The sequence below is a fragment of the Herpailurus yagouaroundi genome, unplaced genomic scaffold (assembly GCF_014898765.1).
Source record: "Herpailurus yagouaroundi ecotype Mexico unplaced genomic scaffold, PumYag 163, whole genome shotgun sequence".
In the NCBI taxonomy this organism is placed as follows: Eukaryota; Metazoa; Chordata; class Mammalia; order Carnivora; family Felidae; genus Herpailurus; species Herpailurus yagouaroundi.
In genome coordinates this window covers 25,667,185-25,690,329 of record NW_024412404.1, presented here as the reverse complement: position 1 = coordinate 25,690,329, position 23,145 = coordinate 25,667,185, and the positions used below count along the sequence as shown (strand labels likewise).

The following is a 23,145-nucleotide window of genomic DNA, read 5'->3' as shown; positions in this document are numbered from 1 at the left end:
GTAGGAACATGTGCTTTAATAAGGCAGCAGACCAAGGGCCCGCCAAAGGCCAGGGGCTGGAGGGCAGTCACCCATGTCTCTCTTCTGTCGTTATATGAGGCCTAATTTTTTCCCAAAACCTGAGAAAGTCTCAGAGGCCTGGTTAGCAGTCTTGTCGATGGTTTCCTGGGTGGCCTTGGCCACCTGGTCCATGGCTGGGGAAGGAAAGGAGAAAGCAGGTGAGGGCCAGGCCCTGGGAACCAGAGTCCTCTAGGGTTAGCCTGGCCTGGGTCTCCATCCCCAGGAAGCAATGTGGGCAGAGGGGCTTCAGAGTGGAGGGTATGTCTGGCTGAGGGCTGAATAGGGTGGGGAGTGTTCTGGGGCTGCCCGCCCTCCTGCCCACCAGCCCCACCAGACCTTTCTGCCCTGCTTCTGTGGCTTGGTCCACCACTTGCTGGGCCGATGATCCTGCCGCAGTCACTGGAACAGAGAGATGTGGCCCTTAGCCCCTATTGAGACACTGCCAACCACAGGGGCCCCACCATTGCCACCTCTATCTGTTCTCTAGAGTAGTGTGTCCTACAGGCCCAAGGGATGAATGCCATCAAAGTCAAGTCCTCTGACTAAAAAGTCCTGTGCCAGTGAGGCATAGGGGCCCTTTCCATGCCTCTGGGGTATTCTTGTTTATTTATAACTCTAGGCTCCTCCCCTCTGGCCTGCTTCTCTCTTCATCTCCAGGATTGCAGAGAAAACATCCCAACAGAGGCTGGAGCTGGCATCTGGGTTGTGGCTGCTCCTGGGCACGGCCCGGGAAGAACCCTGTCCCTCTTTCACAATTTCTCCCCCAGAAGCCTGGCCCCGATGCCTGAATTCCCACCACCAGTGCACGGGGGCCCCACCCTTGCAAGGCCCTTTCACTACTGCTTTTCTCCCATGCCTCTCCCCAGAAGGCACACAAACAATGATGCTGGTGCCTCTGTGGGCATGCAACTTAAGGCATTAGGAAATGAAGTCCAGAAAGGAGGTGACGCTTCCAAAGTCAGGCCATCTCCCCTGGACCAGAGTTTGTGCCTGTGGTGAACAGGGCTTCCAGGGGCTCAAGTGGGTCCCACCTGCTAGGGGAGTAGACAAGTGGCTCCAGCCTCCAGAGACCTGACTCATCCTTGCAACTGAACCAGAAAGAAGCTGCTTTTACTCAGACCCTGGGTCAGGGAGGTGTAGGGGGGTCAGGCAGGCCCCGGGTCTGCGGCTCACAGAGGCTCCCGTGGGTCCTTATATGACAGAACCAGTCGGGGCCACAGAGAAGGAGCTCTTGCACCCAATTTACAGATGGGGAAAGTGTGGCCCAGAAGGAAGGGTCTTGTAGACAGGCTTCCTGGTAGCATTTTAGTTTCAGGGGAGCAACTGTGGGCATTCCCTGGGGCACTGATGAAGGAGGGGGTTAGTTTGGGTGTTGTCTGTTCGTTTGGATATGTGCAGCACAAATCGGGAGCTGGAGTCCCAGGGGAGGCCGAGCTGGGCTGGAAAAGCCACAGCTGGTGGGCCTTAGGGCAGGGGTCTCCACACATTTCCTAACCCCAGTCCACCCTATGCCACCCCAGCTGTGTAATCTCAGGTCCCAGGAGGAAAGAGCTGGAGGTGGAGAAACAAGGCTGGGGACCTACCTTCTGAGGTGAGGGGTGAGAAGGCCCTCTGGGTGAGGACTTAGAAGGAAATGATTTTTTTTCTGTAGGACGGGGGAGGTAGGGGAACTCAAAGCCGGGTGGTGGCAGGAGGAGCCCCTTCTGCCATCCCATCCGGCCCAGTGCGCCTCTGAGACCCCAGCGAGCAGAGATGGATCTCTCGGTGCACGGGGTGCGAAGTGCGCTCTCTCCGTGGACCTTCACCCTCCCCTAAGGACCCAGGTGGGGCTCCTCACGATCGGGGTGTGGCCACTCCCCTCCCGCGCAGTCTGTTTATATTGGCTCCTGGCAATGCCCACATCGCCCCGAACTCCTGGGGCACCAATGTTTCCCCACCTCCCTCAAGGCATCATCCTTTGGACTGGGCGGGGTGGGCGTCCTGCCGGATCCCTGCATCTCAAGGGAGGGCCCTCAGGACCCGGAGCGCCGCACGGATTTTCGGGATGCATAACCCAGGACTTCTGCCTCCGTGAGTCCCTGCAAGTGCCCCGGGTCGCGGCACTGTCCTCACCTGCTTCCTGGGCCGCCCCCTGCACTTGCTGCTTCAGGTCCTGCAAGCTCTTGCTGGCCATGACTGCCGGGGGTCTGCGAGGTCGTCAAGGATAGCTGCAGCGAAGTTGGATCCTGTTCACCTTGGCTGCGACCGAAGCTCCAGCTCTGGTTTTTAAGGCGCCCCAGGGCTGTCCCGCCCCGCGTGGGGCGGGGAAGAGGGGGCGCGGGGCGTTTCCCAGCAGACCGCCCCGGGGACTGACTGGGCCCTGCTCCAGCCTCCGCGGACGGAGAACACATCCTGGCCTCAGGCCGGCCGTGGTGGGAAGGCGGTGCGGGGTCTGAAGAGGGGGCACGGGGCTGCAGGGGGTGGGGGTTGGATCAGGGGTCCACAGAGGGGCAGGAGTGGAAGGGGGCGCACACACCAACAGCCTCCACATCGCCCGACCCCTTGTCCCTAACCCTGAGGATCCGGTGGGCGCTGGGTGAGCGCCAGGTCAGAATCTCAAGGCTGGAATTGACATTAATAATAGCAGCTGCCTTTTATTGAGCATTTACCTTGTGCCAGGCTCTGCCCTCAGGCTTTTCAGCCTCTTGTATAATCTTTGTAACAACTTGGTGAAATGAGTTCATGAACTCACCTGGCAGGGACTCGAATCCATGTGGGTGGGCTTTAAACCCTAGGGCCCTGACAACAGGCAACCCAGCTGTTCCCACACACTCAGCCTGGACACTGTAGAATGGCTGTCTGTCCTGCCGCCACTGGGACCAGGCAGGCTCAGAATGGAGAGGGTCGAGTAACTCCCTCTCACAGAGAGCCAGTCACTGGCAAGCGCTCCTGGGGGAGGAAATAGCCCAAAGTGGAGGGGGAACAACGGAAGGAGCTGCAGGGTGCACCCAGCCCAGGGCGCAATCTAAGGTCACCAAAGCCCAACGAGTTAGGCAGGAGGCGAGGCTCAGAGAGGGCAGGGACGTACCCCTGTCCACACAGCGAAGAAGCGGATGGCCAAGCCTCAGACCGCTCAGTTAGCCTTTCCCTGGATGGAGCGCACGCAGGACGGACATGGTGGCCACGTGGGGGCGCTGGGAGAGGGGTTAGAGACCTGGGCGAAGGCAGGGGAGCCAGAGATCCTGAGGACAGCAAAATGACCCAAGAGCCGTGACCCCCTGGAGCTCAAGTGTGCACGTAGGGCCTCCACTCCACCCTGCATTCTCCCACTCTGGAGCCCGCCTGCGCAGCCTGGAGGCCTCCACTGCACACCCTTTCTGCCATGGGTGCTGCATCTTAACCCTCCCTTTAATGCCTGCCCTCTGATTCTTCCTCTCCGGGCCTGTCTCTGCGTCTCTGTGGAAGCTTCTCCTATTCTGGAGCTCTGGGGAGGCCTCCCCTATCCAGGGCCACTCCACTAGGGCATGCCCTGCCTCTAACAGTTGGTGGCGGGGAGAGGGTGGGGGGAGGTGGCAAGGAGAGGAGATAAGGGCAACCCTGGTCAAGTAGAAGGGGCAGGCACTGAGATCAGAAGGGAGGAGGGGACACCACGCCCTGAGGAATCCAGCCCTGCCACTCCCCCGCTCTTCCTGGCCTCTGGCAGGGCCAAGCCCAGAGCCCAAAGGCACTGCAGGAGCCAGACTGCTGCCTGGGGGACTCCCCGGAGACTAGCCTAGCCCCTGCCCTCCTGAATTCCCACCAGTAGCACCAGTCTCTTTGGCCAGAAGGGTCTTTTCACTGCAGCAGTGAAAATAGCAGTGGCTATTAAAGTTATTCAATGCCGGTGCTGGTCCCAGTGGGCAAGAACAAGACAGGGAGGCACAGTCTGGCCCAAGCAGGTGACAATAGAGACAGCTGGTGGTTCTAAAGCAGCAGGCACTGCAGTCATACCTCTTGGGTTCAAATACCCCTTAGGGCAAGCCCATCTCTCTGAGCCTCAGTGTCCCCATCCTTGATGGGGAGGGGGAAGACTATAACAGAATCTCCTCAAATGCTATTGTGATCATTTAAATGGACTGAAGGATGTCCAACACTCAGCCCAGCACCCCACAGTTCACCTGGGGCTTCTCAGGTGAGGAGAGGGGCAGGGAGAGATCATTTGTTCCTCTAGCGAAGTCACGTGCAGCTGCAAGAGCAGAAAGCGCGTAACCTGGGTTTAAAGGCTAAGAGCACTGCAGGTGCCGTGGGGCAGGGAACAGGCTTCCTGGACAGGGTGAACCTAGATGTTTGGCATATGACCCCAGGAACAGGCCCTGAATATGTGTCTAGGGTGGGGGTCGAGCAGCAGGGACCCTCCCAGGTTCCTTCAGCTGAGGCAGAGTACACTGGGAGCCTGGTGATGCACTGTCCCCAGGGGCTGGGTCTAGGTTTCCCCTTCCCCTTGATACCTTATCGGGCCGGCTCCTCTCTTTCCCTTACAGTCCAAAGAGCTCTCATGCACAGCCAGGCCCCAGACGGACTCCTCCTGGGCATGCACAGGCCTGCTTGTATGCCTGCATCTGGGTCTGGAAGCAGGGAAACCCTGACTGCCCTGAACCTCCTCCAGACCCTTCACTCCTCCCATGGTAGGTTTGGGGGTCTGGGGGACCCGCAGCCTCCTGCTCCTCTCAGCCTCCACAGCAGTGGGTGCCCATGGCCAGCAGAGTGGGATACACTCCTGCTCGGCTGGGCTCAGCTGGGTTCCCAGCCCCCAGGGCTGCCTGGCACCCCTGCTCCCCACCCCTGAGGCAGTATGGGAAAGTGCTGTGGTCTCGGGAGTGTCTGCATCAGGGCGTGGACTGAAGCTCAGGCTCTGGCGCCCAGGGCTGGAGGCGTGGGGCAAGTCACTTAGATGCTCCGAGCCCAAACCGTCTGGGCATCAAAGGGGATGCAATCCCCCCACTGCCTATGAGCGAGCCCCCAGGGCATGAAGCCAATAGCCCTTCGTGTAGGACACCTACCAGCCGGATCCCCAGGTGGTTTTGAAACATCTGCCAGAAGTACCTGAGTCCACCCGGTCAGGGTGGCCGGAGCAGAGCATGGGACTTAACTGGGTGGCTCTGGAGCCAGGCCACCTTGCCTTCTGCCCGGTCTCCGCACCTCCTAGGCTCTGTGCCCCTGAGCAAGGTATTTAACCTCTCTGTTCCTCAGTTCATTCTCAGGGACACTGGGGTCACCTGAGACACCACCGGTTTGTGCTGAGGATTAAATTAGGTAAAGTGCTCGAGGCTGGGAGGAGCTCACTTTTACTACTTTCGAGGCGGAGGCTCACTCTCCTGCATCTCAGCTGTCCTTTTTTCTAATGATACTTGACAGGACTTCGTGCCGAAGGACAGGAAAGCCCAGCTCCAAGCGGTGGGAGCTTGAGGCTGGGTGGGCCCAGGCAGGAGGAGCCGTGGGGTCACAACCTTCTGTGCTGAGGAGTACTCAGACAGGTCTTGCTATGGGTTTGCACTTTAGATCTTTGAAAGTTACCATCTGTTCCAGGAGGGGTGTTAGGTTGTCTGGGGGAGCCAAAAGCAGGGCAGCTTCCTCCATTATAAAAAGCAACTGGTGCAGGGGCCCTGAAGGCAGTGCCTGTGTCAGAAGGTTCCCGAAATGCCCAGGGCATGCCTGGAGGGTACCTGGCTCCAGACCTGCTTCCCAGACCCACCAGTAGGCTGGCCTGGCTCCTGTTCCTTGGGGCAGGGTGGGGGGGCGGAGGGTGTTGGGGGGGTGGTTGGGGGGGTGGGGGGTAGGAGATTTCTTCATGAATGAGGCAGCACAGAAAGGAAGCATGGGCATGTTATGGTCAGGAATGAGGACTTGAGTTTTATTTGGAATCATTAAAAACAAAAATTCACAGCAGCATCTGTGGGGTCAGAAGGACCAGGGGGCAAAGCGACTGATTGAGGGAGGTGAGGGAGGTGAAGGCAGTGTAGGAGGACAGGCCCTGTGGGTGGTCAGGTGTGGGAACATGGGCAACCCAGGTCACGCTCCAGGGCTGGGCAGTCCTCATGCCCGGTGGGGTCCAAGGCAGAGGGCTCTTCCTCCTCCATGGCTGACTTGCATCCCTCTAGTCTCCTCCACTCTTGGCCTGGGAGAGAGAGTGACCTTCACACACAGCTCCAGGCTCCCACCCTCAGTGGCCACCCTGAGTGGGGTGGGGCTGGGAGCCATCTCTGCCCCTCCGCCCTGAGGAGCCTTTCATGAAGGGACCTCACATTCAGGCTGAGGGGGCTGCAGAGGGTCACAAGGCTTCCCTGAGGGCTCAGGGGACCCTGGGAGGGAAGCAGGATTGCCCGGGTACCCTCTGTTCTCTGGGAGCCCAGCACCTACCTCCTCAGCCACTTCTTCTTCCGCTTTGGCTGCCTTGTCCTCCTGCGAGGGAGCTGGTTGCTCCAGGTCCTCCTGTGAGGGAGAAAAGGGGATGTGGGACAGTGTGGAGGGCGCAGAGGCCCCAGCTTCTCTGCACCCACGGCTCATCCACCTGGCCTCAAAGAGGAGCAGAGGGCCTTATCACCTTGCTGTGTGCGGTGTGTCATCACCAGACTAACCAGAGGAGCGACAGAGCCTCACGTGAGGACCCACAGCGGGGGCTCTGATGATGCCGAGGCTTTATGGGGGCACCATGTATCTTGGAGCCCAGCTTCACACACCCCCGAACTAATGTGGAGTCTCTGGGCAGTCTGTGGTTGGGCCTTCTTATGGAGGAGGACTGGTGGGGTGGGTGGAGTGAGGTGGGGGTGGGCCATGGCCCTGAAGCCCTAGGCCTGACCCCACCCTCAGTGTCCCTGCATCATATGATCACACACTCTTGTCCTACTGAGCCCCCAAATAGCCCTAGGAAGAGGGGTGTTTTTACTGTTCATACTGAGGCCAGGGAGGCCACGTATCCAGCTAAAAGCCTCACAGCTCAAAGCAATGGGGCTGGTAGAGATCAGGTTCGGCTTGCTCCAGGCCCATCCCTATCCCTAGTAGCAGCTTTCTCTCTCCCTGCCTCCTGGATGGGCTCCGGGCTCAAGCTGGTCCGGTTGGAGCCAGCAGGCATTATACAATCCTCCCCACTTCCTGTCTCCTACCACCTTACCCCCACTCAGACACTTGCCTAAGGTGACCTGCCCGGGAGGTAGTCGAGTGACAGCTGTGGGCAGGGCCAGACTGGGTGATCAGCCTGGATCCCGGTCTTAGCACCAACCTCTGGAGGATTCTGCCGTCTCCATGCTACTTCTGGGACATCCTTGGTGGATTGGGGCTTAAATGGGCACTGAACTCTGTCAGTCACAGTAGGGGCAGCTTTCCAGGCAAAGGGTAGGTGGCCACAGGCCAAGCCCTACCACCCAAGGCAGATGCATGAGGCCAGTGGAATGAAAGGGCTGTCAGACAGGCAGTGCTGCATCCTTCTATGGTTCACTGGAGGAAGAGTTGTGACTGGTTTCTGGGTGTCACCAGGAAATGTCTCCCTTGGGGCAGCTACCCCCACTCCAGGCCCTGGGGTGGCTCCATGGGCTTACCAGCCCTCCTTCAAGGCCAGAGAGGAGTGCCCAGGCTCCCTCTCAGAGGCCCAGTGGCAGCCTGACCCCACCCCAGTGCCTCCTTTGCTCTCCCGAGCACCTATGGGTCCTGCCCGGAGGCACAGATGATGATGGTATAGTCTCCTGCCTCTGTTGGGTGCTCACCATGACCCAGGTGTAACAGTTTCGTGGGGGCCATTTCCCTGCACGATCACACAATGTCATAATGAAACGGGGACGGTCACCCCCTCCCTTGTTACAGGAGAGGTAATGGAGGTGCCAAGGGGTTAAGTAGCTTCCCAAGGTCATATAGCTGGCAAGGGGCAGAGCTGGGAATGAGCAGACGGGTTGCCAGCTCTAAAGAGGTGGAGAACCTGTGCTGGCCCCAAAAGTGGACGCCTAGGCGCTGCCTCCTGGCAGGGGGGCTTCCTCCCCTTCCTCCCATCTGCTCCCTGAAGCAGGGGTCCTCATTGCTGGGTGCCTCAGAGAGGCCCATGCCTGGCCCCCATATAAACCGGGCCCCCACCACGGCCTCACACTCATGCAGAATCTCTCCCAGCACAGGCCCTGCAGCCAGGCTGCCCTGGGAACCCCAGGCTTGCGGGACTAGCCCCTGGGACCTCGGTCACATAACGTAACCTCTCTGGGCCTCATTTCCACACCCGGTCTCTGCAGATTCTGTGCCGATTGAATGAGTTAATACGTGTAAAATGCTTGAAGCAGAGCCTGCTCTGTGGTGCGTGCGGGAATAGCTCACCTAGCGGGCCTCCACCTCCTGGGGGCGCCCAACTGCGCCTGCGCCCTCTGCACCTGGCAGCCCACGGGGGCACACGCCCGCGCCCGTGCACAAAAGTGGAACGCGGGGTCAGGACCCTCGCTGCTTTGTCACGAGGGGGCGCTGCTTCCCTGCTCCTCCCACCAGGCCCTGGAGGGAGGCTGGACAGCAGGCCGGTGGGCGGTGACTTTGGCAGCTCCAGCCTGGTGTCTTCTGCCCTGGAGGCCGCCTGTCACTGCGTGAGGCCCACAGCACCCTGCTTTCACTAGTGAAATGTGATACCTCCCAAATGCGGAGCCTCAAGAGGACGTGGTTTTGAGCCTCACTTTCCAGGTGGGCCCCAAACGGCCCCCCTCACAAGAGGAATTATGAGGGTTCTAGGTGTTAATGGGTTTGAGAAACACCAAGCACAGACCGTGGGCCCCCTCAATCTCTGCTTCCCTATATGTCATGAGGCAATACTGCTTTCTCCTCAGCTAGCCTCTCTGGGGCCCAGGAGAAAGGATGAGACTGGCCCGAGAGCCAGGGCCACAACTGGATCTCACCTTTCGAATCACTCCGGAGGTGATGGCGATGTTCTCCGCCTCCTCCACCGTCTTGATGGCCACTGTGTTGACGCTGGTGACCACGGCCTCACTCACAGCATTGGCCTGCTCCTTGGTCTTCTCAGCCACTGCAAGAGGACTCTGGCTGGCCGTGGTCCTGACCCCTCCTTGTCCGGGCCTGGCCTGCCCAAGTCAGGCTGAGCAACCTCTTTCTCGGGGCGCTCAAAACTCTGCCTCTACTGGAGGCCCTGGACTGCGCCTTTCTCTGACTCCGGGGGAGCCCTGATGCAGGAGGGGCACCCTGGGTCTATCTAACCTCATGTGCATGTACAGCTTAGGCTTCTAGTTGGAGTGTAGGAGGACCCTGGGCTTGAGCCTTCAGTACCAGGTTGCAGTCCCTGGAGGTCCCAACCCCCATATCCCCTGGTCCTGGGCCCCTTACCTGAGGTCACACTCTGCACAACATTCTCCTTGGTCTTGGCTCCTGGGGAGGAAATGGAGGCGTCAGCCTACTCCTCCTGGTGTTGGGAGCGAGGTGGTCAGGGCAAACACACAGAACAGCTGAACAAGCTGTGGGGTTGGTAGGGGGGGTGAGGTGGTGTCTGGGGGCCGGCAGTCCCTTCAAAGGCTGCTTCCTGCTGTGTCTGGAGAAAGGGGATGGATGGGAAGTGGATAGGACAGGACAGGGGGATGAGAGAGACCAGGCCTGAGGTAGGGTCCAGGCCCACCTGGGTGTGGTCTGGGCCTCGGAAGCAGCAGCAGGACGGAGCTGAGTCACCAGCTTCCGAGGGGCTGAAGGGGGTGGGGTTGCACAGGACACTGGGGCTCAGGCTCCTCTCCCCTGCTTACCCTTCCCTCTGAACAGGGTGGGGACCTGGGGCTCCGCTGCTGAGCACCTTCCTGCTCTAGGCTCAAGCTGGCTTCTTATCTGAGCACAAGGGCCTGGAGGGGATGCTGGCGTGGGGGACACTGGTCTGCATCTGTGCACTCGTGTGTGTGTGTGTGTGTGTGTGTGTGCGCGCGCGCAAACAAGTGTGTCTGAAGGCCGAGTGCCCCCTTGCTGTTCTGCTTCAGAGACCCTGGAGCCCTGAGGAGGTCAGAGCAGACACTGTGGGGTGTGGGGGATGGTATGCAGGGGGATGGGGTGCTCCAGGGCGTGGAGACCCTGACCCAATGGCCAGGACCTCATCCCCACCCAAAATGCCCCCCTGGGGCTGGGGGAGAAGGTTGGCCCAGGGAAACCGGGCACCCCCGCCTCTCGCCTCCCAGTCGCTGCACCCTGCCACGCCCTGCTTCGCCCAGACTCACCCACATACATGACCCCCTCCTTGGTCTTCTCAGCTGCTTCCGTCACCCCTTGCTTGGTCTTCTCCACAGCGCCCACCACACCCTCCTTGGCGATGGAGAAGCCCTTCTTGAAGACGTCCATGGTGGTGGGCAGTGCCAGGAGCCTGACTCTTCCAGTGAGCTATGGCTAGAGCTGGCAAGAATGCTGCTGCAGCCGCTGTCCCCGCTGCTGCCGCTGCCTCTTATTGACGCCCATGAAATATTGATGATGCGGCGGCGGCTGGCTGGTGGGAGCTCAGCCAGCAGGCCAGGGAGGGCGGGGGAGGAGGCCCGCCCTCACCTTCTCCGGGGGTTGGGCAGTGGGGTCCGGCTCCCCTGGGCCCCTGCTGCCCAGCCCTTCCCTCCTGCCCCCTGCCCTCCAGGGAGTGGCGCAGGGGGCTGGACACATCCTAATCCATCACTGTCCCTCATTCATTCGCTGCCCTGCCCACCCACAGCCTGGCTGAGTGCTCTCAGGCCTGGGGCTGTTGCGTCTGTATACATCTGGGACAGAGGTGGTCAGGCAGGGGAGGCACCTTTGCTACCAGCTTCTCAGGTAGGGCAGGGGGGCAGGGCCATGTAGGCCAGGGGTTAAACAACAGTGGCCGACTTCCCAGACCGGCCCCGGCCTGCCTGGCTACTCACTAGCACCGTGGATGCCCCCACGTCCCAGGGCTCCATCAAGGGCATCAAGGGCAGTGGGGGAGATGGGGCAGAGGAGCACACAAAGGGCCTCCCAGTGTCCTGGCCTCTGGCTAACACTGTGTGACCCTAGGACAGCTTTCTCTCTCTGAATCTCCGCCCACCTGCTGGCTCCCACCCACAGCCCAGTGGTGAAAGGCGCTGAGTAGGCACGAAGTGCCCCTCGCTTCCTGGCCACCAGCATGGATGGGCAGCAGGTTCCCTGAGACTGAGCCGACCGCTTCCTGCAGACCCACCTCGAGGCTTGTGTTCTTCTCCTGACTCCCATGGGGACGTGTTGGTGGGGCCACCCCCCTGTGTGTTCCACACCTCCAGTGTCCCTGACCTGAGTCCTCTTAGAGAGGCACAGGAACCGGTCTGAGTTGTTGGCTGCCTCTGCAGGGGATGGTGGAGGTAGCTAGGGGGAGGTGAGGGGGGTGCCGGACGAGGCTCACCGGGTGGGCCGGCCCAGGCCACTTCCTCTCTTTGTTGTCCCTGTGCTTTCTTTTCCTTCTGAGGCTTAACTTGAAGACGACGTCAACATCACCAGCAGTGTGTGGAGTCACTTGCTGCGGCTGAGCCCGTCCCACGGCCAAGATGATCCTGACGCTGCTGCTCGGTCTCGGGGGGCCCCTAGGCTGGGGGCTGCTGGGGGCCTGCGCCAAGGCTTCAGGTAGCAGGCTCTCTGATCCACATAGCCCAAGGCCGCCTGCGGTCTGGAGGGCAGAGGCTGAGGATATCGGCGGGGACCCCGTCAGACGGTAAGGAGGACCTCGACCTTGGGGGGGAGGTCATGGTACAGGATCTGAGTTCCAGCTCAGCCAGAACAGAGTCTCTTGGAACCTCAGTTACCCATCTGTGAAATGACCTAATATTATGTACCTGCTGGGGCCGGCTGTGAGGCTGAATGAGATGCCTGGTGTCAGACTCCCTTCAGGAGGCCACCACCCCTCCAAGCCCAGACTGGGCACCCCAGGGCCCAGCCTAAGGACCACAGGAAGTTCCTCACCTGGCCCATGACAGGGAGCAACCTGGAGGTCGGGCAAGAGCATTTCTTGCCATCAACCACTTAGCAAGGGGTGATGAGGGGCAGTAGTTCCAGAAGTTTCCAGCTGGCCTGGCAGTGTCTCCCCTTCTTTGAAGTAAGTCAACTGACATTTGAGCCTCCATGAGGCTGGCCTGGCATAAGTCATGGAAGAGAGACACTCCTGGATTTTTATCTGAGTGCCCAGGAGGACTGGTGTGGGTCTTCAGCCTACCCCTGAGAGACAAGCAGTGAGCAGACAGGGTACTCTGTCCTATTTCCAGACAAAGAGGAAGCCACGGCATCCATTGAGTTCTGCTTCAGTGCCCCTCTGGAAATGAGTGGAATGGTCTTGTGACTGAACCAGGACACCATTTCCCAGTCTTTTATTTGTCCAGACTCAGGTGCCCCTGCTGATAAGGTGCTGGACCTGTGGGTTCCTCCTCGGGGTGTTCCACAGTCAGAACAGCAGGTGCCCTCATGGGGTCCCCCTTGGTGCCCTCATGGGGTCCCCCTTGGGGCTAGGCACTTTGCCGGGTGTTAGCTTGGTTAATCCTGCCAACAGCCGGGGTTACAGGGGAGGAACCCATGGCTCAGAGAGACTAAACACCTGACCCACGATCATACAGCTAAGGGGATCTAGAACCAGGATCTAGGTCTGACTTCAGAGCTCATGATCTGGTTCCCGAGCACTCAGAGGCAGCCCCACCCCCTAGACGCACTTTATATGCCTACCACACCCCCGACCACAGACACACACACACCAGACTTGGTGAGGGTGTTTATATGGGTTTGGAAGGTGAAAGGGGTCAGTTTACACCCACCCAGAGCCTTCCACCTGGCTCCCTGAGATTCACTATCACATTAACTTATGGAATGAATCTGCCTGGGACAGTTGTCCTATAAGCTCTGACACTTCAAGGTGAATGTGTTTGTTGGACACTTTCCTGAAAATGGATTTGGCCATGGAAAGGAAAGAGTAATAAGCAAGTGCACACCGACTCTCAGGGAGGGAGGCGCTGGCCAAGTGGGGAGGAGGGGGCCCATCTCTGCCCCACCACCAGGTCGGCTCAGGGCTGGGTGGAGCAGGTGATTCTTGGTGGGGGGCTCCAGCCACCGAACTCTGATTTCAGGTGTAAGAACCAAGCCTCCCTACCCCAAAGCTCCTTTCTTCGGTGACCTGCTTCCTTTTGATAAAAGGGAGGCTCAAGGTCCCAGGTGGATCAAAAAGAGGTAGGAGACACTCCTCTTTCTCCCTACCCCGTTGGCTGTGGGGAGAGGCTTGTGGGCTGTGCTCATCCACTCCCTGGGTGGTCCCAGTGTGTGCACAGCATGTGCAGATGTACGTAGAAGGGATCCCCAGCCCAGGAACACCCGGGTCCCAGGGGAACCCGGGGGGTCCCAGCAGGCCTGCTAGGTCTCCTTCCCACAACCCAGAAGCGGCGGTCCCCACAGGCCCAGCCCAGGTTGTCAAGGTCTCCAGAGGGGCTGGTGTGAAAGGAAGGAAATCCTGCTCAGCTTCCTCGGGCTGATTGCTTCCCGTGCTCTGTAAAGGGACAGGCGGAAATGCTGCTCCAGTCTCCCTCCTGCAGCAGGGGAAGGGGAGGCGGGGCCCCTGCACCATCATCGACAAGACTGCTGGGCCTTGCCCCCCCCACACCTCTTTCTGGAGCTCCAGGGCTATGGCAGGCCTTAGATATGGGCCCAGATTAGACCCTTTGCAAAGAGAAGTTTGAACAGAACAGTTGGGTGCCGGATGCCTGGTCCCAGGGTGGAGGCAGGACGTGGTTGAATGCTCCCCCTGTCCTTGGGTGCCCCAGTCACCCGTGTATTTGGACTCCGTGGGGAGAAGGCTCTTTGGATGCCCCCTGGCTTTGGTGGGAGTGGAACGGAGCGGCAGTTAGGAGGTAGGCTTCTCAGAGCCTGCACTTGCTCCCCCTGCAGGACTGAGCCTGCGTTGAGGACCAGGCTGAGCCCTGGGCAAGGTGCCCCATCTCTACATGTCATGAGAGCTCTGCTGTCTCCACTTTCCGTGCTGTGAGGCTCAGAGGGATGGGGATGCCACCCTGGACCACACAGCTAAGTGACCGATCAGAGTAGGGGCCTGCAACCACCGGGCTGCAAACTCCAGGTGTCTTCTGTCCTGTCTCCCCTGGGATGGTGGTAATGTAGGGAGGCTGCTCCCAGCAGCCCAGCTGGCCCTGGCCACCAGCATCAGCTTCTCTTGACCCATGTACAAGTAGGTAGCATTTGTGATTTTTTTGCAACTGAGAGCCCGTAGCCCAGAGGAGTCAAGCATATGGCTGGAGGTCAGGCCACCAGCCACTGCCATGGCTGTATCTCCTGCACCTGTTCCTGTTGTCAGAAGCACAAGGCCCTGGGCACACTCAGGGAACTCCCACTCTGGACATTGAGTGGGCTTCAGGCTCCTCTGCCAAAGCCCCTTTCAGAGACAAAGCCCTGCAAAATTCTCCCCTGGAGTGGTCATATTCACGGCTGCCTTCAGGGTCTCAGAAAGCAAGGATACCGAGAACACACCCTCCTTCCCCAGAAAGCCTTAAAGACTTAAGGGGCAGTCAGAGGTGAGGTTTACTGGCATTTAAGTGTCCCAGTGGACAATAGCAGCAGCACATCCATAATTCAGAAGGCCCCAGCTAACAGCCCTTTCCCAGCTAGAGGCTCCTCAGCCTCCCACGAAGCCCCTCCCTTTGCCCCCAGGGAGGGGCCGGAAGTGGGAATCGTCTCCACATTTCCAGGACTGGGGGAAGGGCCTTGCTCAAAGTCAACCTGAGTCCGGGAAGGGGGAGGGGAGGAGGGCCCAGGCTTCTCATCTCCCATTAAAAGCTCCAAAGGGGTCAGCAGACGCCCTCCTGACTGGGGCAAGGGGTCAGGTGGGGGCCGTGTCAGAGGCCCAGGGTAGCCCAAACCCAGCTGGCCCCAGGAGACGAGGGTGCAAAGAGCGCCCAGGCCTGAGACCAGGAGGCAGCGAGAACAATGGGTGCCTCAGCGAGCCGGGCTGGGGGCTCGGGCGCAGAGGGCCAGCGTGAAGCTGCCAGGAGCTGGAGGAAACCAAAGCAAAGGTCAGGAATGTTCCCAGGGCTTCTGGGCCAGGGCCTGCACTGTGCCAAGGGGTTGGGCTGCCAAGGGAGGGGGAGTGTGGGCAGGGAGAATAGCTGGAGCCTGAGGTTTGGGCAGGTCAGGAGAGAAAGTTCCTGGGCAGGAAGGGTGGGCGGCACCGCTTCCGGTTCCAGGAGCTCCAGATGGAAAGTCCCAGTCACTCCCTGGCAGGCTGGACCAAACCCAGTGCGCCTGGGCACAGGCCTTCTGGACCCTCAGCAGCAGTTTGGAGCAACGAATGGAACTGTGTTTTGAGTGGGTGTTTCTCAACCTTGGCACGCCTGGCATTTGGGACTGGCTAATTCTTGGTTGTGGGGGTGCCGGGCTGTGCTGCCCACATTGCGGGGTGTTTAGCAGCATACTTGGTCTCCACACACTGGATGCCAGGCGCTCCTCCCCCCTCCCGGTGGTGACGACTGTAAAGGTCTCCAGAGGTTGACAAATACACCTAGCGGCAAAAGTCACTTCACCCCCTGCTGAGAACCACTGGTTTAGAGAAACAATTTTCCCCAGGCCTGAGCCCAAGTTGCAGAATTTCCAGGGAGCCCAGGGTGGGGGTGGGGTTGGGACTGGAGTTTCTGGTCCTGGAACAGTCCGTGAAGGTGGCCATCTCACCCGTGGTCTCTGAACTCTGGACCCAGCAATTTCGCGGTCTCTCTCTCTCTCTCTCTCTCCGTGTTGAGTGAACATTCTTTGCTTAAAATCAGGGCCAGGTCCACGGGCACGTGACTTGAGCAGTCACATAGGGTGCACCCACAGAAGGGCCTCACTCTTGGTTTAATCTTTATTGTTGTCCCGTATTTTTATTTTGCACTGGACACTACAGATTATGCAGTTAGCTTTGTGTGAAATATCTACTATCTGTTCCTTTGCAGAAAAACTGCATGACCCCATGGGTTAGAGTCAAACCTTCTACAAAGTTTGTTGACAAGACCAGAAGCCCCTGCCCTCACTGGTCCCCACAGGCAATAATTTTCAACTATTTAGGTGATTCCTTTGGCATCCGTCTCTATGTCTCTAACTAACATGTTTATATTGCTGCTTCTTTGGGAAGCTCTCATTCCCACTCCATACCCTAACCCCAACATGCACGCATAGCAAGCATGCAAGAGCACACCCATGTGCATATGCACGTGCGCACACACACACACACACACACACCCTATCCATCATCCTCCCACATTGTCATTTTGAGTGATTACATTCATGTGACTATGTATGCTATTCAGAGTGGAGACACTTCATACTTTTGGTCTTCCCTGGAGCAAACAACGGTTTCCATTTTTTTTGCTTCTTTTGCTTAGTTTCCTGCGTTTCTGTCACTGCTCGATCCCAAACTCTTGGCCAGTTTGTCCACACCTGCTCTCCCCTTTCATCCATGTCAGGTGTTTGACTACCTGTGTGTTCTTGGTGATTGCTGGTCTCAGAGCTCTAGCTCTGGACGCTGGCCCTGCACCCACTGCCCATCGTTGACCTGGGCTCGCCTGCACCATCTTCCTGGGGACTCCCTTCCCCTCAATTCTCTGATGGAATTCCTGTCTCCCGATGCCCTGCTTTCCTCTTTCTTGGTACCCTGGCTTGTGTCGGTGGGGCACTTGTGGCACAGTGGTACCCTGTCCTGGGCTGTGACTTAGAATGCCACAGAGAGCTTTAAAATGTTGATGCCCAGGCCACAATCCCAGAGAATCTTGCTTCATTGACTTGGAGTGGAGCCCAGAGGCTCTTCTTTTGAAAGTGCCACACAACGGTTTTGATGTGAAGATTTGATGGCAAGATTGCAAACCACTGTTCTGGTAGCTTCCTGATGTGGGGTCCTGGGGTAGGCAATGTTTTGAAAACCGGTGTGTTGAAAATGTTTTTATTCTTGCTCTCTTTGCTTTGACTGATAGTTAGGTTGGATATAGGATTCTAAATTAGAAATATTTTTCCTTCAGTATTTTGAAGGCAGTTCTCCACTGTGTTCTAGTTTCCAGTATTGCTGTTGAGAGGCTCAAGGCCATTCTAATTGCTGGTGTGTGTGTGTGTGTGTGTGTGTGTGTGTGTTGATTTTTCTCTCTAGAAAGTATAAAATTACCTTCATTCCCAGAGTTCTAAAATTTCATGATGATGTGAGTTTATTTTCATCACATTGTGGGTAATTAGTGGGCCCTTTGCATCTGAAAATTCAAGTCCTTCACTTCTGTAATATTTGATTTTTTTAATAAACGATTTCCTCCTTCTGTTCTCTTTCTGGAACTCCTGTTATTCAGATACTGGATTTCTGGTGTAGACCCTGGGTCTGGAGTTCTCTCTTGTCCAGCAAGAGAGCGGACACAGGTTTAAAATGCAAGAGAGGCTAATGTCTGGGAGGAGACAAAAGCCCCGAGTAAGGGTCCTTGCTCTGTTTTTATTAGGATCAGAAGGCTTACAAGCGTGATGGATGTGCACAGAGACAATGAAACCGTGAACATTAATTCACAGGCATGAGGGAAAGGGGGTTTTGAAGATATGTGTTGTTAGGGGTTTGGGTCAATACAAAACAAAGTCCTGGTGCCAGGCAGATGATTGTTTACAGCAGGCATGATGCACCATGTCTGTTTATCTTAGCTAGCTTAGGGGACAAGACAGACAGAGCTTGCTACCTCAGGGTCAACAAAGCACCTTTCTTTTGCTAATTAGCTCCACTCTGGGCAACTTTGCCCTGCTGCCCCGCCTGCTGCAGTCTATAGTCCTGTTTACTGTTTACCTATTTTGGTCCTTCCTTCCTGTGAAAGCAGCTTTCTGCTATTGTACTAAGTTGGGGAGCGTTTCCTCCCTGAATACCTAATCTTGTTTACTATTCTTGGATGCTTTCATCCTGAGGTTTCCTATTTCTATACCTTTGTTCTATACTGGGGGCGCTTTGCCATGTTTACCTAATCTTGTTTACCTCACCTTGGATGCTTTCATCCTGTGGCTTTCTATTTCTTTATGCCTTGTTAACCCGTTGGTGCAAGCTCTGGGAATTCCTAATCTTATTCCCCACAGATTTCCAACACTGGTCTTCAGTTTTCCTGAGCTTTCCTCTCCTGTTTTCTTTTGCCCTTTGCTCTTCTTTTGGGGAAATTTTTTGAACTTTACCCTCTAACATTTTTATTAATTTTCTTTTGCATTTGTACTGTTATATTTTAATTTTCCAACTGTTGTATTTTTCATTCTCTGTATGTGCTTCCATTAAAAATTTTTAATGTTTGTTTTTGAGAGAGACAGAGTGTGAGTGGGGGAGGGGCAGAGAGAGAGGGAGCCACAGAAGCTGAAGCAGGCTCCAGGCTCTGAGCTGTCAGCAGAGCCTGATGTAGGGCTTAAACCCACGAACCACAAGCTCACGACCTGAGCTGAAGTCAGACACTGAGCCAACTGAGCCACCCTATATAGCACCCCTATATGTTCATCCTATTTCTTAATAGCTTCCTGTTCTTGTTTCTTGGATGCAGTAACTTCTCTTTATAGATCTGGAGCTGTGAATACAAATTTGGGGGACTTCTCTGCACAGTGTTGGTTTTCTCCAAGTTGATTTTTTTTCCAATTGTTTGTTTTTGATCTCCCTCTTTTGTACTAGAGGTTTTTCTCAGGAGTCATCTTGGACATCTGCCCACTTGAGAGCAGACAGACTAAGAAGCCCACTGGAAGCTAGATATGTGGATGGGTCTTTCTAACCTCTTTTGTCATAATGTGCTCTGCTGGGCTATTTCACTGGGGGAGCCCCTGATGCCATTGTTTTTAGGTCGTTCCTCTTGAGTGGGGTCATTTTCCCGATGGGGTTTTCAGTTTGCTACCAAGAGGGTAAAGGCTGGCTGCCAGGCTTTTGGGAGCCAAGCAGGAAGTCAGGCTGGGGGTCTCAGCCCTCAAGACAGATATGGTCACTCAATTCCCCTCAATCCTACCACCTGCCCTCCTCAGCAGAATCCCGGTACGGTGGTGCCTGGTGGTCCCAGGACAGAGACCAGGTCCAGAGAATAAAATCCTAACCTGACAGCCACTCCATCTCCAAGGCCCTCGAACACTGCCTCCTAATATCTGACGAGTGTGGCCATTTCTCTCCACATCCACCACCATCACCCATGGAACCTGCCAGAATCTCCCACCCAGATCCCTGACACAGCCACCTATACCTCGCCTCTCCCTGGCCTTTCTGTACCCAGGAACCAAGGTGGCCCTTTCATGTGTGACGTCTCTGCTCAAACCCCTCCACAACTTTCTGTCCCTTCAGGACACAGTCCAGCTCCTCCGTAGGAGCTCAAGGCCTCCACGTTCTGGCTTCTCCTTACCTCAGCAGCCCCTTCCCTGCCCCAACCCTCTGCATCTCAGTGGGCCACACATCTCTGGCACAGTTCCTGGCGCCAAGTTATCACCTCCTTCTGAAAGTCTCCCCGGGTCCTGGCACCTTCCACACCATCTGAGATGGCCTGCTCTCCCTGGGGACCCTGGAAGGAAGGTCTGTTTCTCCATATTGGCACTGAATCCTGTTCAGCTTCAGCCCGGTACCCAATACCCAAGGGGTGCTGAGCTGAACTGAGCCCTGGAGGTCATTGCCGCTTGCAGCACTGGAGAGCTCCGTTCTGGGAGCTGATTGCTGGGGGAAGGACCCTCTGATCTATTCTACTGACCCCATCAAGCCTGCCACCGGGTCAGTGAGCTGGGGCTGTGTCAGCCACGAGCACCCCCTGCTCCTGGGACTTGCAACAACACGCACTCATAAAGAATGTAGATGGAGAGGCTACCTCTCAGGCATTCAGGGTGCTGAATGTGACCCCCAAACTACCCTGTAGGCTCTTTCCCAGAGAAGGGGCTGCTCCACTCAGCTGCCTTCTCCCACAGTTGTTTGAAAGTCCATTTCCATAATGGCCATAATGGGGAATGGACAGGGAGCAGGTGTCCTCCCTGAAGCCTGGTCTGCGGTGAAGACAGATGTGAGTGTAACAGGGCAGGGCGGCAGTGATCGCTGAGCACTTGTCAGGATCCCGGCACTTGGTACCCATCCGCCCACTTGGAGGAGGGTATTATGATCTCTATCTGATAAATGGGAGAGTGGAAACTCCCTAAGTGCCTCACTCAAAGTCAGAGTGCGAAGGACTCTCCAGCCCCAGCGGCATGATGCTGCTTCCCTGGCACCAACAGAGACAGCGAGAGGCCTTCCTGGCTCTGTGTGATTTTGGGGGTGCTTGTCAACCTCTCTGTGCTGGCCCCTGGAAGCCAGTGGAGCAGGTGCCCTTGCAGGCAGGGTTTGTGGAGCCTTTGTCCGGGGGCCGAGGGATAAATAATGCAGAGTGCTCCCTTCTCAGGATAATGGATTCTAGAATCCCAGGCATTGGGTGGGGCAGGGAGGCAGGAGTGGGGCACTGGCACCACTGTTGGCATCTAGGAAGGGTCATGTGGGACCCGGGTGTGACTCAGCAGCCCTCTCCTCTGGCTTGTTTTTCCAGTAACTGGTGCCCTTACCAGAAGTCTAGGCTGGTCACCTTTGTAGCTGCTTGCAAAACAGAGAAATTCCTTGTCCACTCGCAGCAGCCATGTCCACAGGAGACTCCGGACTGCCAGAAAGTCAAAGTCATGTGAGTGGGGGCAGGATGGGGCAAGGGGGGCCACCCACCCAAGTCCTACACTGGCTCACTCTGGAGTCACTGAGCTGGCCATCTTTCCCCAGGTACCGCATGATACACAAGCCGGTGTACAAGGTCAAGCAGAAGGTTCTGGCTTCCGTGGCCTGGAAGTGCTGCCCAGGCTTTTCAGGCCCTGACTGCCGACACTACGGTAGGGCTCCCTGTGGCTCCCTCCCCTTCAACCTCTGACCCAGAGGTCAGGCAGCTCCTCTGACCTGTGGTGTCAACATCTGTTGCCTCCTCTCTGCAGATCCCACGGCAATCCTTGAGCCCGAAGATCCAGGGGATGGCCTCCAGGAGTCTTGGGATGGGCCAGTCAGCTTTGAACCAGGTATGCTGCTTTCCTAGAAGGTACAGGAGGGGCAGGCAGGCAGGCAGGCAGGCAGAAAGAACCCACATGCCCAGGCCATTTCAGGAAAACTCTGTGCCCAGAATCAGCAGGGGTCCCTCTGTGGCCCTGTATCACCCTACCCCCCACACCAAGGAGGGCAGAGCCACAGGGCCCTCGGTCACTGCCTGTTGGCTAAGCACACACACCCTTTCCCTTGACTGCATTTTCTGGGAAGGATAGCTTCATCCGGCACCTACCTTGCCCCTTGAATGGGACAAGATCCCATGGCCTGGAAGAAACTTTCCCCCATGTCTCCTAACCAGGCCCAGAAAGTCGTGCTAGCCTTGGTGTAGGTATAGTCAGCACAGAACCCCCAAGAGGCACCAATTGTGAGGCCTTTCAAGGCCGGACCACGGCCGACGTGGCAAATAAATTTCTTCGTGCGGTGAACTCCTACCTTTAGACAAGGGCTGCCTAGGATGATTGTTGAGAGGCCATGTCCACACAGCTGAGGACAAAAGTGTGCCATGATTGATCAGGCGTGTCTGCTGTGGGTGTCCAGTGAGGGTGAGGGCTCAAGTGCCAAGCATCTCCCCCTCTGGAGCTAAAGGCTTCTGAGCTCCCGCTCACAGGACATCAGCACGCAGCTCCCTGATATTTCTATCCGAACCTGGAAATTTCTTTCTCCGTACCTCACGATCTGCCCAGGTCTGGGGAGTGAGACCTCGACACTTATCCCTTGTGTGTCTTCAGGCCACCTGGCTGCAGAGATCAGCGACACCATGGTGCCACAGGAGGATCTCCAGAACGACATTCACCAGGTGGCAGACAGCCTCCCAGGCCTGTGGAAGGCGCTGGAAAGCAACGTCACAGCTGCGACCATGGAGGCAAATCAGACAGAGCCTGGTGAGTGGCAGGCTCCAGGGGTGGAGGAACAGCCTGTTCACATCTGAGGGGAGAGAGGAAGGCGGGGCAGGAAGGCCCAGATCTCAGAGGAGCCCCCTCTGGTCCCTGCCTGGGGAGGCGTGTCTGGTCCTTGCAGGGCTTGTGTACAAACGTGTCTCTGTTGCAGTGTTTCCTGGCAGATCCCTGGAGCAGGTGCTACTGCCCCACATGGACGCCTTCCTGCGCGTGCATTTCAGCCCCATTTGGAGCAGCTTCAACCAAAGCCTGCACAGCCTCTCCCAGGTCGTAAGAAACCTCTCTCTTGAGGTGGAGGCCAACCAGCAGGCCATCCGGGGGGTCCAGGAGAGCACGGTGGCCAGAGCTGACTTCCAGGAGCTTGGTGCCAAATTTGAGACCAAGGTGCAGGACAACGCCCAGAGAGTGGGACAGCTGCGGCAGGACGTGGAGGAGCGCATGCACGCCCAGCACCTCTCCCTGCAGCAGTCCGTCTCCGAGGTACACGCAGATGTGGACGCCAAGTTGAAGAGGTTCCTTAAGGCCCAGGGGCCCGTGGGGGCCAACGGCAGCCTGGTCCCCGCGGCGGCGGGGGCAGCGGCAAGGCCGGAGCCCGAGAGCCTGCAGGCCAGGCTGGGCCAGCTGCAGAGGAACCTCTCAGCGCTGCACGCGGCCGCCGGCCGCAGGGAAGAGGAGTTGCGGGGCATCCTGGCGGACATGCAGGCCACCCTGGCGCAGCACGTGGAGGAGATCAAGGAGCTGTACTCGGAATCCGATGAGACCTTTGATCAGATCAGCCAAGTGGAGCACAAGCTGTTGGAGCTGCAGGTGAACCACACGGCGCTGCGCGAGCTGCGGGTGATCCTGATGGAGAAGTCGCTGATCATGGAGGAGAACAAGGAGGAGATGGAGCGGCAGCTCCTGGAGCTCAACCTCACCATCCAGCACCTGCACGGCACCAACGCCGACCTCATCAAGTACGTCAAGGACTGCGACTGCCAGAAGCTCTACTTGGACCTGAATGCCACGCGGGCCCTGGAGGAGGCGCAGGTGGGCCCGGACGAGCGGCGCCGGCTCGAGGGCTCGTCCCTGCAGGCCTTGAGCGACGCCGTGGCCGCCCTGTCGCGGGCGGTGGACGAGCGGCGGGCGGAGGGCGAGCGGGCGCGGGCCGACGGGGCGCGGCTGCGGAGCCAGCTGCGGGCGCTGGACGGCGAGGCG

The 23,145-nt window shown here is 57.6% G+C and overlaps 3 protein-coding genes across 4 annotated transcripts in view; 1 reads left to right on the top strand and 2 right to left on the bottom strand.

The window, feature by feature from the left end:
- On the bottom strand, nucleotides 1-2,312 carry ADIRF (adipogenesis regulatory factor). The gene is made up of 3 exons (XM_040485639.1): nucleotides 2,173-2,312; nucleotides 397-459; nucleotides 1-194 (listed from the first exon to the last, which is right to left on the bottom strand). Exons 1-3 carry the CDS (start codon nucleotides 2,231-2,233, stop codon nucleotides 91-93), a joined length of 228 nt encoding a protein of 75 aa, XP_040341573.1. The 5' UTR covers nucleotides 2,234-2,312; the 3' UTR covers nucleotides 1-90.
- Nucleotides 2,313-5,902: 3,590 nt separating this feature from the next.
- Nucleotides 5,903-10,484, bottom strand: SNCG (synuclein gamma). Of its 2 annotated transcripts, XM_040485637.1 has the most exons (5): nucleotides 10,239-10,484; nucleotides 9,373-9,414; nucleotides 8,931-9,058; nucleotides 6,436-6,507; nucleotides 5,903-6,193 (listed from the first exon to the last, which is right to left on the bottom strand). In XM_040485637.1, exons 1-5 carry the CDS (start codon nucleotides 10,357-10,359, stop codon nucleotides 6,173-6,175), a joined length of 384 nt encoding a protein of 127 aa, XP_040341571.1. In that variant the 5' UTR covers nucleotides 10,360-10,484; the 3' UTR covers nucleotides 5,903-6,172. The 2 variants fall into 2 exon arrangements, with proteins under 2 accessions (XP_040341571.1, XP_040341572.1); XM_040485638.1 differs by lacking the exon at nucleotides 9,373-9,414.
- A 187-nt stretch (nucleotides 10,485-10,671) lies between these two features.
- MMRN2 (multimerin 2) overlaps nucleotides 10,672-23,145 on the top strand; it is a 17,709-nt gene continuing 5,235 nt past the window's right edge. The window contains exons 1-7 of the mRNA XM_040485614.1: nucleotides 10,672-11,351; nucleotides 11,456-11,698; nucleotides 20,520-20,648; nucleotides 20,741-20,847; nucleotides 20,947-21,027; nucleotides 21,781-21,933; nucleotides 22,100-23,142. Of these exons, the coding sequence (XP_040341548.1) occupies nucleotides 11,535-11,698; nucleotides 20,520-20,648; nucleotides 20,741-20,847; nucleotides 20,947-21,027; nucleotides 21,781-21,933; nucleotides 22,100-23,142 (1,677 nt within the window). The 5' untranslated portion in view covers nucleotides 10,672-11,351; nucleotides 11,456-11,534. The remainder of the gene's footprint in view (nucleotides 11,352-11,455; nucleotides 11,699-20,519; nucleotides 20,649-20,740; nucleotides 20,848-20,946; nucleotides 21,028-21,780; nucleotides 21,934-22,099; nucleotides 23,143-23,145) is intronic.